Source organism: Natator depressus, chromosome 7 (assembly GCF_965152275.1).
Source record: "Natator depressus isolate rNatDep1 chromosome 7, rNatDep2.hap1, whole genome shotgun sequence".
NCBI classification, from domain to species: domain Eukaryota; kingdom Metazoa; phylum Chordata; order Testudines; family Cheloniidae; genus Natator; species Natator depressus.
This window is the reverse complement of record NC_134240.1, coordinates 21078114-21095789: the sequence shown is the minus strand read 5'-3', so window position 1 is coordinate 21095789 and position 17676 is coordinate 21078114. Positions and strand designations below refer to the sequence as shown.

Genomic DNA, 17676 nt, shown 5'->3' with positions numbered 1-17676 from the left:
CTAGAGCCCAGAGGCCACTATAGCAAGGGTACCTCCGGCCCGGGAACTTAGCCACTGTAAGCAGAACCGTGAGGGCCTTTTTTTTCCACTCAGTCTCTTGAAGTGAAGCCAAGGTAACAATAAATGGTCAGAAATATAATTCCCCACCTGCCCCCTGCTCTAATTCATGGTTCATCCCAAACCGAATGGAAGAAACAGGTTGGAATAAAAACCTGAGACTTTCTTCCCCCTCCAGCCCTATACTGGTTTCCAGTTCAAGGCTCAGGCCCTGCAGTTTAGCCAGCGTTCAGTAGGAAGCCACTTGAGAGCTCTGCCTTCGTGGGCCGTGCTATTGTCTGCTTTGGCTTGTGTGGGGGGAGCTGTCTGTAGGGAAGTTCAGGACCGGAATAACTGGGGGCTGGAGGGTGGGATTGAAGTACATGAACAGAGCCGTTGGAGGGAGTTGTTTCCAAGAATAGGATAGCGGGGAGTGCTGCAGCTCAGGAGCAAGGGGCTTCATCAGAGCTGTAGTTGGGAGTGCGGGCGGCAGACCCAAGGCCAGAGGAGCAGGGGGCGTTGCAGGTCTGGATTCTTTGTTACACAGATACACCGTGGAGCCCATGTAGAGTAAACGTAGAGTCAGTGACTTCTGTTGGCAAGTAGAGTGAGTGTTCTGTATAGTTTCAGTGCCTGGTGCCATCACCTATTGCTCTGCCTCGTTGCTGCACCGAGGCTCCTTCCAACTACAAAGTCCATGTTCCCTTGATCATGTCTTCATCTGCCACGGCGTGAGTTGTGAAATGTTGCCATCCGCCCCTGAATTTGCAGCTCTGACACCGCCTCCAAGAGAACGCACCCCCTCGTTACTGTTCAGCAGCCATATTACTTCAAAGCTCCTGTCCTGCTGGTGACTGCTGGGCCAGCGAGTGAGGTCTAGCTGAGCCAGTCGCGGTTGAGTCGGTGCTTCGGCCCCATTCGCCGGGGGTTTCAAACTCTGCTTTAAACATTGCTGCGAGCTGGGACTTGGCTGCATTACTGTCCCAGCCGGGAAGCCCATCTACATTTCTTCTAGGGAATTAGAGTGTAAAGCAAACAAGTTTTCTGGATTAGGATGCTTCCTCTGGTGCATGTGCTTGTAAAACCTGAATTGGCCCGGACGTCAATCATGAAAGTTTGGCAAGGGCCTAGTCCAGGGGATGGCGTAATCGCTTGTGAAAACTAAACCAGCTGAGAGCTATGAAATGTTGCAACCTGGCTGCTGCCCATTGGCAGCTCAGAGCTCTTAAGGCCCCTCCATCAGCATTGCAACAGCCGTTTTTAAGTGTACACAGTACGTGCCCTGTGACCAAGCTGACCAGGCTGTTGCAGGTATCTGTATCTATGGAAGGGGTGTATTCTGGGCCAGATCTTGCTCTGGTGTAGAGACAAAGGGGAGACAGCTTTCAGCTGCCCTATTCAGGGGCTTTCTGGGGGCACTGCAGCAAACAGTGCAGGATAGGGAAGTCCCTGATCTAAATTGCACCTCTCCTTCAATGGCTTTGCAGCTGTTGCCTTCAAACTTACCTGTAGCACTTAACACCAACCCCTCTCACACTCCAGTGGCCTCGCAGGAGCACCAGATTGCTGGAGGGCAGATCTGCCCTGCCCGCAACTCCTTCCACTCCCCACGCACCCCTCTGGCTGGCCTGCAACATGCTGCTGTTCTGCTCCTGTGCTGGGGTGGGGGCTCTTGCCAGGTGAGCAGATAGCCCCCAGAGCCGGCTCCTCATATGACCTACAGGACCCTGTACCAATGCTATTTACTAGGGTCCTTATACTGCTGCTAAAGCCCCCTTGCCTCCAGCTTAGCTAAACTGAGCCCTGTGTACCTGAGCTGTACCTGTAACTGAGCCCTAGGTACCCCAGGTCAACCTCAGCAGTCAGTCTTTGGTGGTACAGTTATTCCCTGCAGCTAGAAATGTGACTATTTGTGAGCATGTTATTTTCCAAAGCAAATCCCTCCATGCTATTTTGAATAAAAGGCAGTGTTGGCCATCCCAGTGCTCACAAGCAACCACTGTGCATCCCCCACAATAAGCAGGCACCCCGATAACAGTATTGCCAACTTCAAATGTTCAAAAATCACGAGTCAGGCTCAACTAAAATCATGAGATTGGCTTTCAAATCAGGAGATTATGTACAAATAATAGATTTGGGGTTCTTTTTATTTGCCTTCTGCTTTTTGAGCCTTTAGGGTGCACGGGGTCACATTTTGAAGCTTTCTCCACAGTCATGAGGGCTAGAAACTTACTTTCTCTTTAAGAATGAAGGCTGACATCATCACATATCCACTTGATTCCAGGAGCTAGGGCTTTAAGGAAAACAATTATCATGAAGCTCATGAAAAAATCATGAGAGATGCAACACAGCTAACAACAAGCCAGTGTGAGTGGCCTAGTACTCATAAGCAACCCTACAATAACAAATTGGGGGGAGGGATAGCTCAGTGGTTTGAGCATTGGCCTGCTAAACCCAGGGTTGTGAGTTCAATCCTTGAGGGGGCCATTTGGGATCTGGGGCAAAAATTGGGGATTGGTCCTGCTTTGAGCAGGGGGTTGGACTAGATGACCTCCTGAGGTCTCTTCCAACCCTGATATTCTATGAAATCAGGGAAATAAAACTCATTGGGAAACTTGCAGTTTCAGATTTTCACTTTTTAAAAATTATTTCTTCTTTGTAACAATCAGGTTTTAAATAATGGATTTTTAAAAGGACCAGGACCATTTGCCTTTCGTTTGCAAATGACTCAGCCTGGCAATGCAGACTCTTAGCCCCTTGGGCAAGTGTTGCAGCATGGCACTGCATGCCTCAGGCCTGTTCCTCATCTCTCCTCACCACAGATGTTGTTACACCCGCTTGCGGGGTAACGGTTACATTGGATGGAGGAACCTAGCACAACTGCCCGTTACCTCCTGTTGAGTAACTCCTTGATCATCTAATGCTGCAGGAAGTGTCATTTCCTATGCGTATGTGGATTTAGCAGTGGCTGGTGCTCAGATCTTAAAGTGGGGTCTTTTTTTTTTTTTATGCTGTATTTCAAAAGGACTACAGTTGCGTGTCTTAGACCCCAAATTAGCTTGCTGAAAACAGGTATATTTTCAAACCCTAATATTAGCAGAATGCTTTTCATGCTTTAACCTCCATGAGACATGTTCTCTTTGCATTTTAAAATGTCCCTGCAGCAATTATAACCTGCATCCTGCAACACTGGGCTGCTGAACTTTTCCGGGCATCCTCATCTTATGGAGAGGGCCAACTTATAGTATTACCAAGAGCTATGTGGTGGGAGGTCACAAAGCTAGGGCCAGCCCTGGTGCAGGACTCTGCATAGCAGAGTGCCCAGTGATGTCCTTTCAGGCTCAATCCTGTCACCTGTTTTCATATGAGCAGTCCCATTTACTGGGCTTGCATCAAGACTTGGTATCAGGCTGTTTGGGATTCAGGCTGAATCAACACTGGGGTGTATTTATTCCATGGCATCCAAATCTTGGGAGATTTTGGCCAAAAGAGGCAGAAATCACATCACATCAGGTGTGCCCGGGAGATTTTCACATGTCCCATCTAGAACTGGAAAACAGGCTCCTGACTGTTTGGGATTTTTTTTGCGGGGGGTAGGGGTGGGATTCTAATCTAAACTGTTAACTCTCATTTATCTTCCCTCCCCACCAAAACAGCTGAGGGGATTTGGAATCAAGATTCTGGTTTGAATCCATCTCTAGCAGTAACTAAATTTTTAAAGGCCACTTTCAGTCCCAACATAAGCCAGAGCAGCTCCTCTTGACATCACGAGGGGTTACACAGGGTCAGATATGCTATCTTCCCCTGGGCATTCTCTGCTTCTCTCGCTCTCTTCATCTGCCTTTTGGCCTCCCCTGCCTCTTCTCCCTCTTCCCCTCTTCTGTCGTGGGGTGGGGGTGACTTGAATGTAAGAGGATTGATCTCCTAAACCTCCCCCACTACTCCTGATCGGCTTTCTTCCTTTCCTTCCCAGGCCTGAGCAGGGACGTTGTTGTGTGGCGCAGACTTCCTCCTTTCTCTCCAGGCTCCTGATCAGCTCCATCATGCTCCTCTTCTCTCTGAGCACTGTCTCTGCCTCCCTATTGCACTGAGCAGGGATCAGAGAGGAGGAGGATGAGCAACAATTACCATGTCTCCTAGTGACCAGAGAGTAGACACCCAAGGGAAGCTTTTCCTGCTCCCCACGTTTAATCTTTGTCCCTCAGGCAGGGAGTGAGGCATCCTAGAATCCAAATGAGGGATGGGGAATAGAACTGTGCTCTGGGGTGCCACCATTTACAGCAGGGCAGCTTTTTAAACTGACGGGGCCTGAAGGAGGGTAGCTCATAGCTGCCCTGCATCAATCAGCTGTGGATAAATGCATGAGCTGGATGTTTCTGCTACACCGACCAGCCGTTTAAATGGTTAACCATGTGCATATTTCAATTGTTGCCATTAGGCTCCAGAGTCAACACAATCTGACATATACAAGGTATCTCACTCTTCCTTGATAGCCATTGTTTCAGGCTGTCAGCAGACTCAGGCAGACAGCACTGCATGAAGTCACATTTGGAACGTTTTTCACAACTTTAGGGGCTAGACATGTCATTATTCTCGTAAATGAAAACTTTTCCTGAGTATCTCCACTTGCCTTGGAAACTGGAATAACACAGCAGACGGGTAGCATCTATCCTGGAGTCTGACACCGGTTTAAACAACCCTCCAGTACAAAACCAGGGTATCTATGTAGTATAGAGAGAAATAAAAACGGAGCAGGAGGCTCTTTAGTTTCAAACACTAGAACAATTTTTTTAAAACAGCAAGTGAGACTTAAAACAGATTTATAACGGTTAAGGATCTTGACAACTTCCCTATTAATTAGCAAGCGACCTGAGCCTGGAAATGTATATCTTAGTCCACGGGTTCTCAAACTGGGGGTCAGGACTCCTCAGGGGGTCACGAGGTGGTTACGTGGGGGGTCGCGAGCTGTCAGCCTCCACCCGAAATCCCGCGTCACCTCCAGCATTTATAGTAGTTTTATATATAAAAAAAAGTTTTTAATTTATAAGGGGGGTCATACTCAGAGGCTTGCTGTGTGAAAGGGGTCACCAGTACAAAAGTTTGAGAACCACTGCCTTAGTCTGTCCCGTTATCACTGCCTAGCACAAATGCTGTTACACCCTTTTGTCAGATAAAACAGTTGGGATTGCTGTCTGTTACGTCCTGTTGAGTAATTCCCTCATTGATACAGCCCAGTGGGCAGTGGTATTTCTCATGTCCACGTGGGTCAAGTTACTCGGCAGTTGCAACTGAAGTTGTGAAATGCAATTGTGTTTTACTTGTGGTTTATTATTTTAAAAGGACATGCATGAAATGTTTGTACCCCAAACTTAGGTTTTGTTTATTGGCAGAAATATTCTGAAGATGTATGCATTTTCTTGCATTCCATGTAAATAGTATTTTCTTTGATTTTAAACATGACCCATGAAGTGCTGGCAGTTCAAACATTGCAACAGTTTGCTAATATGGAGAGCCAGAACATGAAACTGACTAGAAGAAACAAAATAAAAGGAATAATGAGTAGGCTTACAGTCCAAATTTAGTGAAATACAGAAAATAAAAACATACAAAAAACCACAACACAGCATTAGTCATGAAAAGTAAATTTGAGAATTTTAGTTCTGAAAACTTTCAGTAATTCAGATGTTACAAAGAACAGGGATAAGGAAATTTGTTACAAATACACTTACTAACCTGACCAGGGTCTTTTAAATCTCAGATAAACAGCAGGGTGTATGTGTGTGAGAGAGATTTTCATGTTTATAAGGCAGTGAGTCTGAACTCAGACTTCTAGGTCTATTCTGTACTCTCTCACTGATTCACTGTGGGCACGTCACTTTTATGGCTTGATTTTCATAAATCCTGAGCACCTATTGTCTCGGTTTCCCTATGTGTTATATGGGACACCAACAATTTAAAAATCACACATCTGTCTGAATTTTATGAATGCCTGCAAGATGTCTAGTACAATGGGGTGCTCAGCACACTTTTCCAAGACACCCCAAGGCTTTTATGATGTCATGTATAATGTTATAAAATAATATTTTCTCTGTAGCCTTCCAGAAATGCTCCTTGCGTATCTTTAGCGATGAAGTCTTCCCAAAAGCACGCCTGAGCTTTTCTCTCTCCCATTATTGTAGCTGAGTTTTCTGGATACCCTTTGTTAATATTTTTGTGCACTCCTGGATGAGCCATTATTTTGCAATGTCCTAGGGATACTTGCCTAGATATTTGCAATCCTGGATATGCAAGGAGCATTTCTGGAAGGCTATAGAGAAAATATTATTTTATAAATGTATAATGTATTTAACCATCAGTTGGCTCCAGAACTTTCATGTGGTGTGTGGGGCCATATACAGACCTGGATCTGCATTTAGCAATCCCACATGTGGGCAGCAGCAAGAAGCGCTTTGACACCTTTGAGTATGTGATGTGGGACTTGAATCCAGTAAATCCAGAGGTGACCACCTTTCACAAAGCATCACACCCAGGGTGACAGACAGCTTGGCAAGTGGTGGAAGGGGACAAGTTGCTCGTCCAGTGTAAGAATCTGAATGGGCTTAAATCGAAGGTGACACCAACCCATATTTAACCCAGACACTCTTCCTGGGAGCTCTTTGCTCTCGGTCATAGCGTCTGTACCCGAGAGGCAGTAGCGAGGGAAGTAAAATGCTCTGCTTTCTTCTCCCCCACCCTTCTCTCTCCAGCTGCGGAGGATAGGATTCTGGGGACCAGCTGGCACGGGAAGTCAGGCCGAAGTCCACTCCAGGCACTTTACGACAGTGACCAGGTGGGTGAACTTGAAGAGGAAAATGAAGGATCTGAAAGGTGGGGATGGGGAATCTGTGGGGGTTTGGAGGGAATTGACCCGTTATTTAATGACATTTAGTGTGTTCTTAAATTGCAGCCCCACACAGGCTGCTTTGCAGTAACAACCTGACCTTGAGGTGTCAAGGGCAGCGTCTGAAAAAGGTCACAACCTTCTAGATAATTATCAGTGATTAAAAAGTACTCCAGACCCCTGCTGCTACTTGTGTTCAGCAGTTTTATTTGCCTTTGGCCTGGCACAGCCAGGCTGAGGTACAGTAATTGAGGATCCAACAATGGTGCTCTAGCTGAGGATTTCAAAGCAAATTCTACAGCACAAAAGATGGGTAAAATCTTCCCCAGCTGAACACGTGAATGGCCATGCTGGGTCAGACCAAGGGTCCATCTAGCCCAGTATCCCATCTCTGACAGCATGCAGTGGCAGGTGCATCAGAGGGAATGAACAGGACAGGGTCATTTTGAGTGATCCATCCCCAGTTGTCCAGTCCAACTTCTGGCAGTCGGACACCCCAAGTATGGGGTTGTGTCCCTGACCATCTTGAGATCACCTCTGCCATATTTTTCAAGATAACTGAACGGGGCACCATTGGGCTAGGTGCTGTACAGACAGAACAGAAAGATTGTCCCTGCTTCACTACAGCTTATGTCAGCAGAATTTATATCCCTCAGGGGTGTGAATAAACCATCCCCCTGAGCAACATAAATAACACCGACATAAGCGCCGGTGTGGATAGCCCTATGTCGGTGGGAGAGCTTCTCCTGCCGACGTAGCTTCTGCCGCTCGTGGGAGAGCTCTCTCCTGTTGGCATAGGGCATCTTCACCAGATGTGCTGCAGTGGTGCAGCTGCAGCGCTGTACGTGTAGACACGCCCTTAGTAAATCGCAGTCATCTTTGGATTGCATTGTAGCCATCTCATCTCCACCCAAGCCCTAGTCCCAGCAAGACACTAGCTAAGATGATCAGCTATACCACACCTCTCAGGCGCCAACTTTCCAAAGTGCCGGGGGGTGCTCGACCTCCGGCTCTGCCCCAGGCCCTGGCCCCACTCCACCCCTTCCCCTCAGGCCCCACCCCGCCTCTTCCTGCCCAGTTCCAGCCCTCCCCCGAGCACGCCGTGTCCTTGCTCCTGCCCCTCCTCCCCCCGGGACTCCTGAACACTGCAAAACAGCTGATCGCAGCAGGCGGGAGGAGCGGGAAGGGATGGGGAGGCGCTGCTCCGCATGGCCCGCCAGTGGATGGGAGCTGCTTGGGGGGAGGGGGAGCTGATGGGGGGGCTGCCGGTGGGTGCCCAGCACCCACCGTTTTGTCCCTGTGTGTGCTCCAGCCCTGAATTCTTTCACCCTTGTAAAATGCTTTGAGATCCTCAAGAGCTAGAACAGGCCAAATAAATGCAGGATAACAGCCTTGTCTTGCTTAACGCTATGCCTATTACAGTCAGAGCATTCTTAAAGGAAGCCCCCACCTGGCCTCCCATTCAGATGGCCAGCATCTCACTGGAAAACAGGCTATGTGCATGCCTTTAAGCGTGTGGCTGGAAGGCCAGACCAATGTATCCTGACGGAAGACGTGCGGACACTAACTGCCATTTCTGAAACCTTGACGGGACCCATTTCCCCAACGATCCCAGAAAACACAGGGCCGCTGTCAACCTCTTCCTCACCAGGGAAGGGTTAAGCTGAGCTGTCCGACCCAGAGCTCTAGGTCTGCTTCTTGCCCTCTTGGACATGGGCTCTGGGCTCCCAGCCTTCTGAGTGGCTGGCAAGCACATCAGGAGCAGCCGCTGCCAGAGACCAGCTCAGCATTCAGCACATACCTCCCCTTTGGGCTCCTGTCTGAGCACTGTTGACTTTACAGATGGTTCGCAGAGGGGGAGAATGAATGGAGCTCGGTCCTTTCACTGCACAGCCCAGGTTTCCTGGCTGCCGGCAAGGGGAGGGAGAGGACGCATGCAGGCCTGGCTCCTGCAGCCAGCACAGAATCCCAGTGGCCCAAGGTATCAGGGGAGGGAGGGACAGGCTTCTCCACTCTCCCCTGGCTTGGGCACTCCATTGTCACTGTCAGGGGCTTGCGTGCTTTGAGGTGTTTTCATCTATTGTTAGCAATCTAGGCAAAAGGATTGAGAACGAGGGGACAGTAACCCCCTCATGGGACAGGAGCAGCAGCACAGAGCAGAGAGGGACAGTGTTTTGATGAGGAGCCCGAGGGAAGGCCTCGGGGTGGGAATCCTGTGGGATCTACCACACCTTCAAAGGTTCCCTGAAGTTTTCCACAAATGAGGAGGGCTGGCCACAATTCTCTCCAGAGCCTGACACAGCTACCCATCCATTGACTTTTGGGGGTGTCACGCGGGGGTCAGTGGGGATGCTGTTAGCTACGGCTGACCCAGAAACTGAGGGACCAACTTCTGCATCAGCACTGCTGAGCGGGGATCTGCTGCTCGCTGTGGTGTTTTTCCATTGACCTTCCTTCCCATAATGCCCAGGCAGAGCATTCTGACTGTCAGAGAGGGGCAATGACATGACATTCAGGGGAAATTGACATAATCCTCAGCTGGGGTCTCCACTCAGCCCCCCTGTTTTCTAGGAGAGTCCTGGTTTGCCAACTACCTAGCCAACAAGCTCCCAACTGGGTCTGTGACTCTACATCACCATGGCACTGGGTTGTGATGGCATGACACCAGCTCACCTCACCAACTCCCAAACATCCCATAAATGCATCGTAATGGGGCAGTCGTGCCACTCAGGATATCCAGGGTACCAGCCCCTCCTCACAACCCTGCTCTGGGCCAGAGTTCCAGACTCTACAGGTTATACACTGTCACGTGGCTGACAAACTGCTAGCAGCCATGGAGGGACCAGGGGCCTGGAGGCATCAGAGATCTAGAAAGAACTATCCATGTCATCCTCACCATGTTGATCTCTCAGGTGTGTGTGGGGCAGCCTAAAACTCATCCCGCTGAAATCAAGTTCACCCCTCAACCACATTGTGCAGCATTATTGTTGAGAATGAACATGGACACAACTCCAGGAAAGGCAGTTAATGGTTCCCATGGCAACTGTAATGAGTCCCTCTTATGCCCATGTAATAGCTTTTATGCCTTCATGTGGCTGCATTACATTTGCTCTGGGGAAATGGTAAATGTGGAATGTCTTGGCTCTGGTGCATTCAAAGTCTCAGACCTACTGCTCCAGGAATGTAGTTGGGGTTTTTAAAAACTATTTAATGTCCTTGGATTTTAAAAAGAAGGAAATGAAGGGAGCCGTTTTGCACAGAGATAAATACAAGACGGGCACTTACTCTGTTGGGTAACTGGTGAAATGCAGCTGCATTTCTTTGGTGCTGGGCATGCACACTTTTAGCCATCCCTCCGTCCCCCATGGTTTTGAGCACGTACAGAAAAAGCACTTGACTATAGTATGAGATGCTCTGTACTGTTTTCACGCACAGAAATGGCTACAGATTTAAAAAAAACCAAACCAAACTCTGAGCTGAGACCACACAAGAGAAATTTCAAGCCAGAGGGTGATTGTTTTCAGGAAGTTACAGTATCTGAAATCCAGGGCTAAGAATGAAAATGCCTCTTCGGCCGTATCTGTAACACCATGAACAAGATGCTAATGTCGTGACTTCCAAGTAGCCAGCCAGGTACAGTGGGGCAGAACCTCAGTTGGTGTAAATTGTCATAGGAGTCAGTGGAGCTATGACAGTTTATACCCGCTCAGGATCTGGCCCATTATTTCCCTGCTGGGAGAAAAAAAATGAGTGAATAGCAGACAAAGGATACTTTTATTTCAGTCCTGCTTCAATTTACAATTAGTATGGGTCCTGCTGACTATGGTTTTGAACAGGGATGTTAATGTGGTTTCAGTTGCCTAAATGGTACCCACATAAACATCTACAAAGGTTAGGGACCTGCATTGGTGGTGAGCTCTTCCCAGTAAAAGCTTCCTCCTGCACAGTGCAACTTCTAGCAATGAATCTGCGGGTTTCAATGTAGGAGCCTGAATGCAAAGCGTCAACGGGATGGAAGGCTTGTCTTGGGTCCCAGGGTCCAAAGTGCTGTGTTTAGAAAGCTCCCAGCTAGCAAAGCACCCACAGCTTTGCCTGCCCGACCGAAGAAGGATCTTGAAGTGAGCCTTACAGGGACTGGCAGGCTGGCTGGGGGGCCATGCAGGCAGCCTGGGATAAGCAAACGGGCTCTTGGGGGAGAGGGGGTGATGTAACAATGGCGGACAGCTGTCAGGAAGCTTCAGGAGCAAGAATGTGAGGAATGCAAAGGTCTGGCTGCACCTTACCTCATGAGGCGGGAACTCTCTCCATGCGTGGTGAGCTGGGCTGACAGGATAATGATCCCAGTCTTGCTGGCTACTGAAGGAGCATCCAGCCAGAACCTGATTACAGGGATGGAATGATTTTAAGGTAACCCTTTTTTTTATTATTATTCTTGAGTTTTTAAGGTCCACAAATATTGGGGGAAATACCTGGAGACCCAGAAAGAATACAGGGCATGTTTATCAAATGGGAGGGTCATTGTGCAAGCTTTCCCTGCACAATTCTGCCAATGCACTTCCATCCTGACCTACAGCACCCTCCTAGTCCAGTCCAGGGGTCCCCCCCATCTTAGCTGAAGCACCTCAAGCTTGACTTCCAGTTGCTCCTGTTATTGTAGTCCAGGGTCCCCATCTGGCTCCGCTGCACCTCAGTCCTGGCCTGCAGCATCCTCTGATCTCCCCGTGGGGCACCCGCAGAAGAAAAGGAGCAGTTTGCCAGAGCGCTGTCACACCTGTGCAGGTCGACCCATGAGGTGGCTCGGAGAGCAGGAACAGGAAGGGTGTTCCTTGCATGGGGGTGGCATGGAGAAAGGGGCAGGAGATGGTTGCGGGAGAAAAGAACTAACAGTCTCATCTCTGAGGCATTATTGGTGAGGAGGAGGAGGGGAGGCAGATGGCAGATAAGCAACCAGGTCAGAGAAGTAGGCCAGCAAGGAGCTCTGCAGGGCCTTGTAGACAAGGCTGAGCAGTTTAAACTGCAGGGGATGCTCAGAGGGAGGCCAATTCAAATGCCAAGCCATGGGGGTTGTTCCCAGTCCTGTGGAAGATCCATCCCTCTGTGGTTTGGGTGGTGAAAGGTGCAGGAAGAGAGGGGTGTGAAAGGAAACAAAGTGAATCCCAGGCTACAGAAATAGGACAGCGAGCAGCTATTCCCCTGGACAGTGGGGTGCCTGTCTGGAGGAGCAGAGTCTGAAGTGGAAGACACCCTCAGCTTGCAACATGGGAGCCATCATCATGGTAAAGCGACAGCTGCACAAAAGCAGGTTTCTTTTAGCAGTGGGAGTGGTAGTTACTTAACTGTCATCATAGTCTGTGAGTTGGTAACACTCTGGGGCCAGCCTGGCAGTTTCCCTTATAGGGCCAGCCCTGAGTGGTATGGAGAAGCCACAGTAGTTGTCTTCTCCCTCTCTGCCAGCATTGATGGGAGCGGGTGGGCAGGAGAGGGAGGGGATCTAGCGTCCTGCCAGTGGCTTTACTTTGAAATCGCATGGTTCTAGTGGTTTTAAGACATTGCCGTGAGAGGGGAGCCCCTGCTACAGAGCTCAGAGATCCAAACCTCCCCAGCTCTAGGGTTTACAGAGCTAGAGGCTGGCGTGAAGTTGGAGCTGATCTTACCCAAAGTTTTTGGGGTAAGCTGAGATTTCAATCCAGAGACATCTCTGCTCGGCTTTTAGCAAAGCAGTAGAGCTGGTGGGAGAGGAGGCTCCGGGAGGAGAGGAGAGGAGGATTCGAAGACTTGAGGGATGAGAAAGAAAACATAAATGAAGCACTCCTGGGCTGAAACCCGAGCCTTCTGCCTGCATCCCACTGCAGAGCGGGGCTGTGTTGGGGGATGTGGTGCCGGAGGAGGAGGAGAGACGTCCCTAGGCTTTGTGCAATGGTGAGGGAGGGCCCCGAATAGGAATCTGAGTCTCCGGTTAATGAACTTGCCCTGCACAGCCCAGCCTGGGGCCACGTGCTGACCTCCGCCAAGCCTTGGCTTTGCAGACAGCTCAGGCAGAAAGAGATGCGAAGTGGGGGGAATGGGGGAGGGTGTTTGGGTTGCTGGAGGCATCTCAAGACAGGTGTGATCACAATCATGTCCTGCGGCCGGTGGGACCGCTCCAATTACAGATGCTGAGCTGGCCTCATAGAAAACGGGGGGGTGGGGTGGCGTTGAGACAACTCGGGGGCATCTGCTTTCCTTGTCTGCTGACCCCAGGAGAATAATGTGAGCGGGGGAGAACTGAGGCCAAGGCAGGTCTAGCCCCCCCACCCCCCCAGTCTGGGGGAGCTGTGGGTGTTGCCAATCCAAGCTCTGAGGGGCTGCTCAGCAGGCAGCCCAGCAGATGGCTTTAGCAGCAAGGGTGATGCTGTCTGGCTGTGCAAGGACAGCCTCTCATTCCCGTCCTGCCTTCCCATCTCCGTATGGGGTTTCTTCACTCCCCTCTGCACTGCAGGAGGCCCTCAAAGGGAGCTGTTCCTTTGCCTACCCCCTCTGCAGGGCAAGTGCCAAAGGCCCCCTCTTCGCTTCCTGCATTAGGCACAGGGCAGGCCTCAGAATGGTTTGTGCCTTCAGTCCGCGCCGCTCTGCGGGTCATGCTCCCTTCCAGCCACAGCCCGAGCAGCCCCTCATCCCCGCAAGGCGTGCACGTTCAATCCCGGCTGCCAGCCCCAAGGGGGTGCTAGAGACCGAACGTTCTTCTGCTCCCGGAGCCATAATTGTCCCTCTCACGAAACCCAAGGATGTTCTGATCCTACAGGCTCCAGCCTAAGGAGCAGGCAGTGCTGACAAAGCTGGGTGATGCAGGGCTCCTGACTCTGCCATCCAGAAAGCATGGGACTTGGAAACAGCTCATTCTCTCTCCCAGTTCCCTGCTGCTCTCCAACCTCTCTGAAAACGTGCACTTGAATCTGACTCATGTCCCAGCTGCCAGAACAGCCCCTAACATGGGAGCTGAGCCATGTGTTGGAGACTCACCTTCACCCAGCCTGCCCCCAGCCCTGAGAATATCCCCAGACCCCATCCCACAGAGGCTGCACAGGCAGGCTCCTAAGCAAGGCTGGTGGAAGGGATTGTAGCTTCCTGGTTGAAAACTCCCCTGCCCCCACGTTTCAAGGAGAGATTTCCAAGGACGCGAGTGAGGGTTGTGTGCCCAATTCCCTTTGACTTTCAATGGACGTCTACCAGGCTGCCCCTTGGGCCTTTGAAAACGCCCCCTCTACATGCATGGTTTTTCCTCTATGGGTAACTCAGTTCAATTTAATTTTTCCCTAGCCAAAGGGAAGCCAATTCCTTGTATTACGAACCTCTGTCCTGACCCCTTAATCTGTGCTAGCACAAGTGGCCAGTCTATACTCAGTGTGTATGTATTATAGCAATTTTTAAAGTAGAATTTCTCTCTTTTTGCTCCATTTTTCACAAGCGCGTGCTCTCTCTCTCTCTCTATTTGCTTCCACTCTCCTCCTTTTTCCCCATTGGATCTAAGTGTCAAGTGCCTCACAGCAATCAAAGCTCAGAGCTAAGGCAAAAAGTCCACATAGGTGAACTCCACAGCCTACAAGCAGAGCCCAGTGCTGGGGAGGGGAAAGCGTGTTCCACCAGAGCAGAGTGGGAACATGGGCTTCATGCTCTGATTCCCATGTCTGAACTCAGTACGTCTGGCTGGAGCCCAGCTCCATTTTAAGTTCAGTTGGGCAATGACGATTTCCCTCTTGTCTCTCCCCAGTTCGAGCAGTCATCACTGCAGGCCACTCACCAGCAGAGGCGGGACCTGCTGAGCAGCGTTTGCAGTCGCTACACCCGGAAACGGCGCCTCCTGACGCGCGATGATCTTCGCCACCTGGTGGTGGATGACGTGCATGGGCTGCTCTACTGCTACGTGCCCAAGGTGGCCTGCACCAACTGGAAGCGAGTCATGATGGTTCTGACTGGACAGGGCAAGTACCGGGACCCTCTGGAAATCCCAGCCAATGAGGCCCATGTCTCGTCCAACCTGCGCACCCTCTCCGAGTACAGCACTCCCGAGATCAACCATCGCCTGCGCAACTACCTCAAGTTCATCTTTGTGCGGGAACCCTTCGAGCGCCTGGTCTCGGCCTACCGCAACAAGTTCACCCGCCGCTACAACACGGCCTTCCACAAGCGCTACGGCACCAAGATCATCCGTCGGCACCGGCAGGAGCCCAGCAACGAGGCCCTGGAGCGTGGCGATGATGTGCGCTTCCAGGAGTTCGTCTACTACCTGCTGGACCCACGCACACAAGTTGAGGAGCCCTTCAACGAGCACTGGGAGCGGGTGCACTCGCTCTGCCACCCCTGCATCATTCACTACGATGTGGTGGGCAAGTACGAGACACTGGCCGAGGACGCCAACTACGTCCTGCAGCTGGTAGGGGCCGATGCCAGTGTTAAGTTCCCCTCTTCCTCCAAGACCACCAGGACCACAGACGACATGACAGCCCAGTTCTTCGAGGACATCAGCCCCTTCTACCAAAGGAGACTCTTTAATTTATACAAAATGGATTACTTGCTCTTCAACTACTCCATCCCGTCATACTTGCGCCTCCGATGAGGGTGGTGGTAGGGGGGCCCTAGAGAACTGGGGACCTCACTCATTCTTAGCTACTCAAGACACCTCCTGCCTTCTCCCCACATGCTTGCTGTTTAGTTAATTCCTTTCCCCTCTGCCTCTCCATTCCCCTTCAAGCATGTGCATCGCGTGCCGACGCCCTCATTGGGACTGACCGTGCAGCGAGAGGCTGCCTTGTTGATTAGCACGCGGAATGCTTGGGCCGAAGCACTCTTAGCCCATTCCAGTGCCTGCGGTAGATTGTTCACAGAAGCAGGCTGCTATTGTTTAAACGGTCAACTTTCGTGTTTCCTTTAGATGCTGAGAGAATTCACTGCGGATCTGAATCTTGGGAAGGCTACTTATCGGGGTAGGCTCCCTTCACGGCCTGTCCCACTAACTGAGTTGTTTGCAGCCTGGTCACGAGGGATCTCAACCTTTGATGGGCATGGGGAGGAGGTCTGTCAGAATTTTGCATAGGATGATGAGAAAAGCAATAATTTGTGTATTGTTTTCTTTGTTCTTCTCCCTTCCCCCAAGCCACCCCCTTTCCCATTGATTGAGGAAGGGGGAATGTGAACCATAGATGTCTTCTTGTGATCTAGTATTTCTCTGTGGCAAAGCCTGTTTTTATTGCTTCTCCCTCATGCTCAGTTGGAATTTTAAATACTTTGTTTTATGTACGTATAGAAAGAGAAGGACAGATTCATAATTGTAAATCGATGAAGCTGCATTGCTTTCAGTGAAACTGCACTGATTGACACCAGCAGAAGATTTGGCCTAGATATTGTGTGTGTGTGTGTGTGTGTGTGTGTCCTGACCAAATATGGTAATTAAAGACCCCATGACCCTTATGTGTAAGAGTAGGTGTCAACTGCTCTTTGGGTCAGAGACAGTTTTATTTTCCATCTGTTTGGGGTCCCATTGTGTTAGGTGCTGTACAATCTGGTTGCCCTCTAAGGACTACCATAATATAAATGTTCAATAGTATTAATCCTTGTGTCCTGGCCAAATTCCAGTTTGGCTGCTTAAATGTGGCCTACCAAATATTCTTCTTCACCTCCTGCCATGCGGTGTAGCTGTATGCTGTTAAACAGCTGATGCTTCTCACTCCAGAGATGGCCGCATTTCACTGTTGGACCAAACAATTTCCAGGCGTTGTTTGTGTATCAGTTTGTTTGTAAAGCACTTTGGGAGGGGATGCACTATAGAAATGGGAGATACTTATGAAAAGATGAGGCAGATTTCCGGAAAGGGTTGGGGGAAGAGCAAGAGAGAGAGTCTGTGTCTGTGTGTTTGTGTGTGTGAGAACAAAACATAGACATAGACACCTAGTGGAAGGTTGTTGGCTGGCTGGCTTTGGACAATTCATTACTTGAAGAAGAAATAAGAAAACCTAGGATTTTAATATCCAACCAGTCCAGATAGATGGATTTGCTTAGACAAAACAGCACTTCAGTCTTTACTCTGTTAAATTCAGCTTTGGCTCTGCATATAGAGCATCTCCTCTGTAAGTAAACATGCTGATAGCAGAATTACTGTACAGTGGTGTCTGCTGATTCTGTTGTGAATACTTGACTTAGTGCAATACAGTGGCAAGGTTTTTATAAAACTCCATTGTGCTCAGACTTAAGTCTTTGTAAAACAAATGTTTTCACTGACTATCTTTTAGCTTGTTATTTCTTAACGTCTTTTGCCCTCTGCTTCTGAATTGCTCCTAAAATGCGGAAGTTCCGGCCTTGGTTATCACACTCTGGAAGGCCAAAGTGAAATCCAACTCTGGGAAAATCTCATCAAGTTTGGTAGCTGGGTTTGGATGAGCACTGGAAAAGTTCAGATGATGATCTGGAGTATCGGAACTGCTCTGCCAGACTGGATCTGAGAGCTCATGAAAATGGCCTTTCTTAGGCTATTTTGGCACTTCTCTATCTACCTGAAACCCAGAAGCACAGAAACATATAAAAATATTACAGAATGTGACCAGTGAATTTTGAACTTCTCAGAGGTTTGGATTGAATTTTTGCATGGAGGTTTTGGTGCTCATTGGTCTTACATTACCTGGCCATCTTTTGCCCATGCCTGTTGAAAACCTGCCTTGCTCACATTTCTGTGACACAGTGTCATGTTTTTGATAATGGATTGTAGTCATGGGTCAGATTTAGGACACCAA

The 17676-nt window shown here is 49.7% G+C and overlaps 1 protein-coding gene across 2 annotated transcripts in view; it reads left to right on the top strand.

The window, feature by feature from the left end:
* Positions 1-17252, top strand: part of CHST13 (carbohydrate sulfotransferase 13) — a 66246-nt gene extending 48994 nt beyond the window's left edge. For both annotated transcript variants that reach the window (XM_074959690.1, XM_074959691.1), the window contains exons 2-3: positions 6783-6865; positions 14664-17252. In XM_074959690.1, coding sequence (XP_074815791.1) covers positions 6783-6865; positions 14664-15509 — 929 coding nt within the window. In that variant the 3' untranslated portion in view covers positions 15510-17252. The remainder of the gene's footprint in view (positions 1-6782; positions 6866-14663) is intronic.
* Positions 17253-17676: the final 424 nt, after the last annotated feature.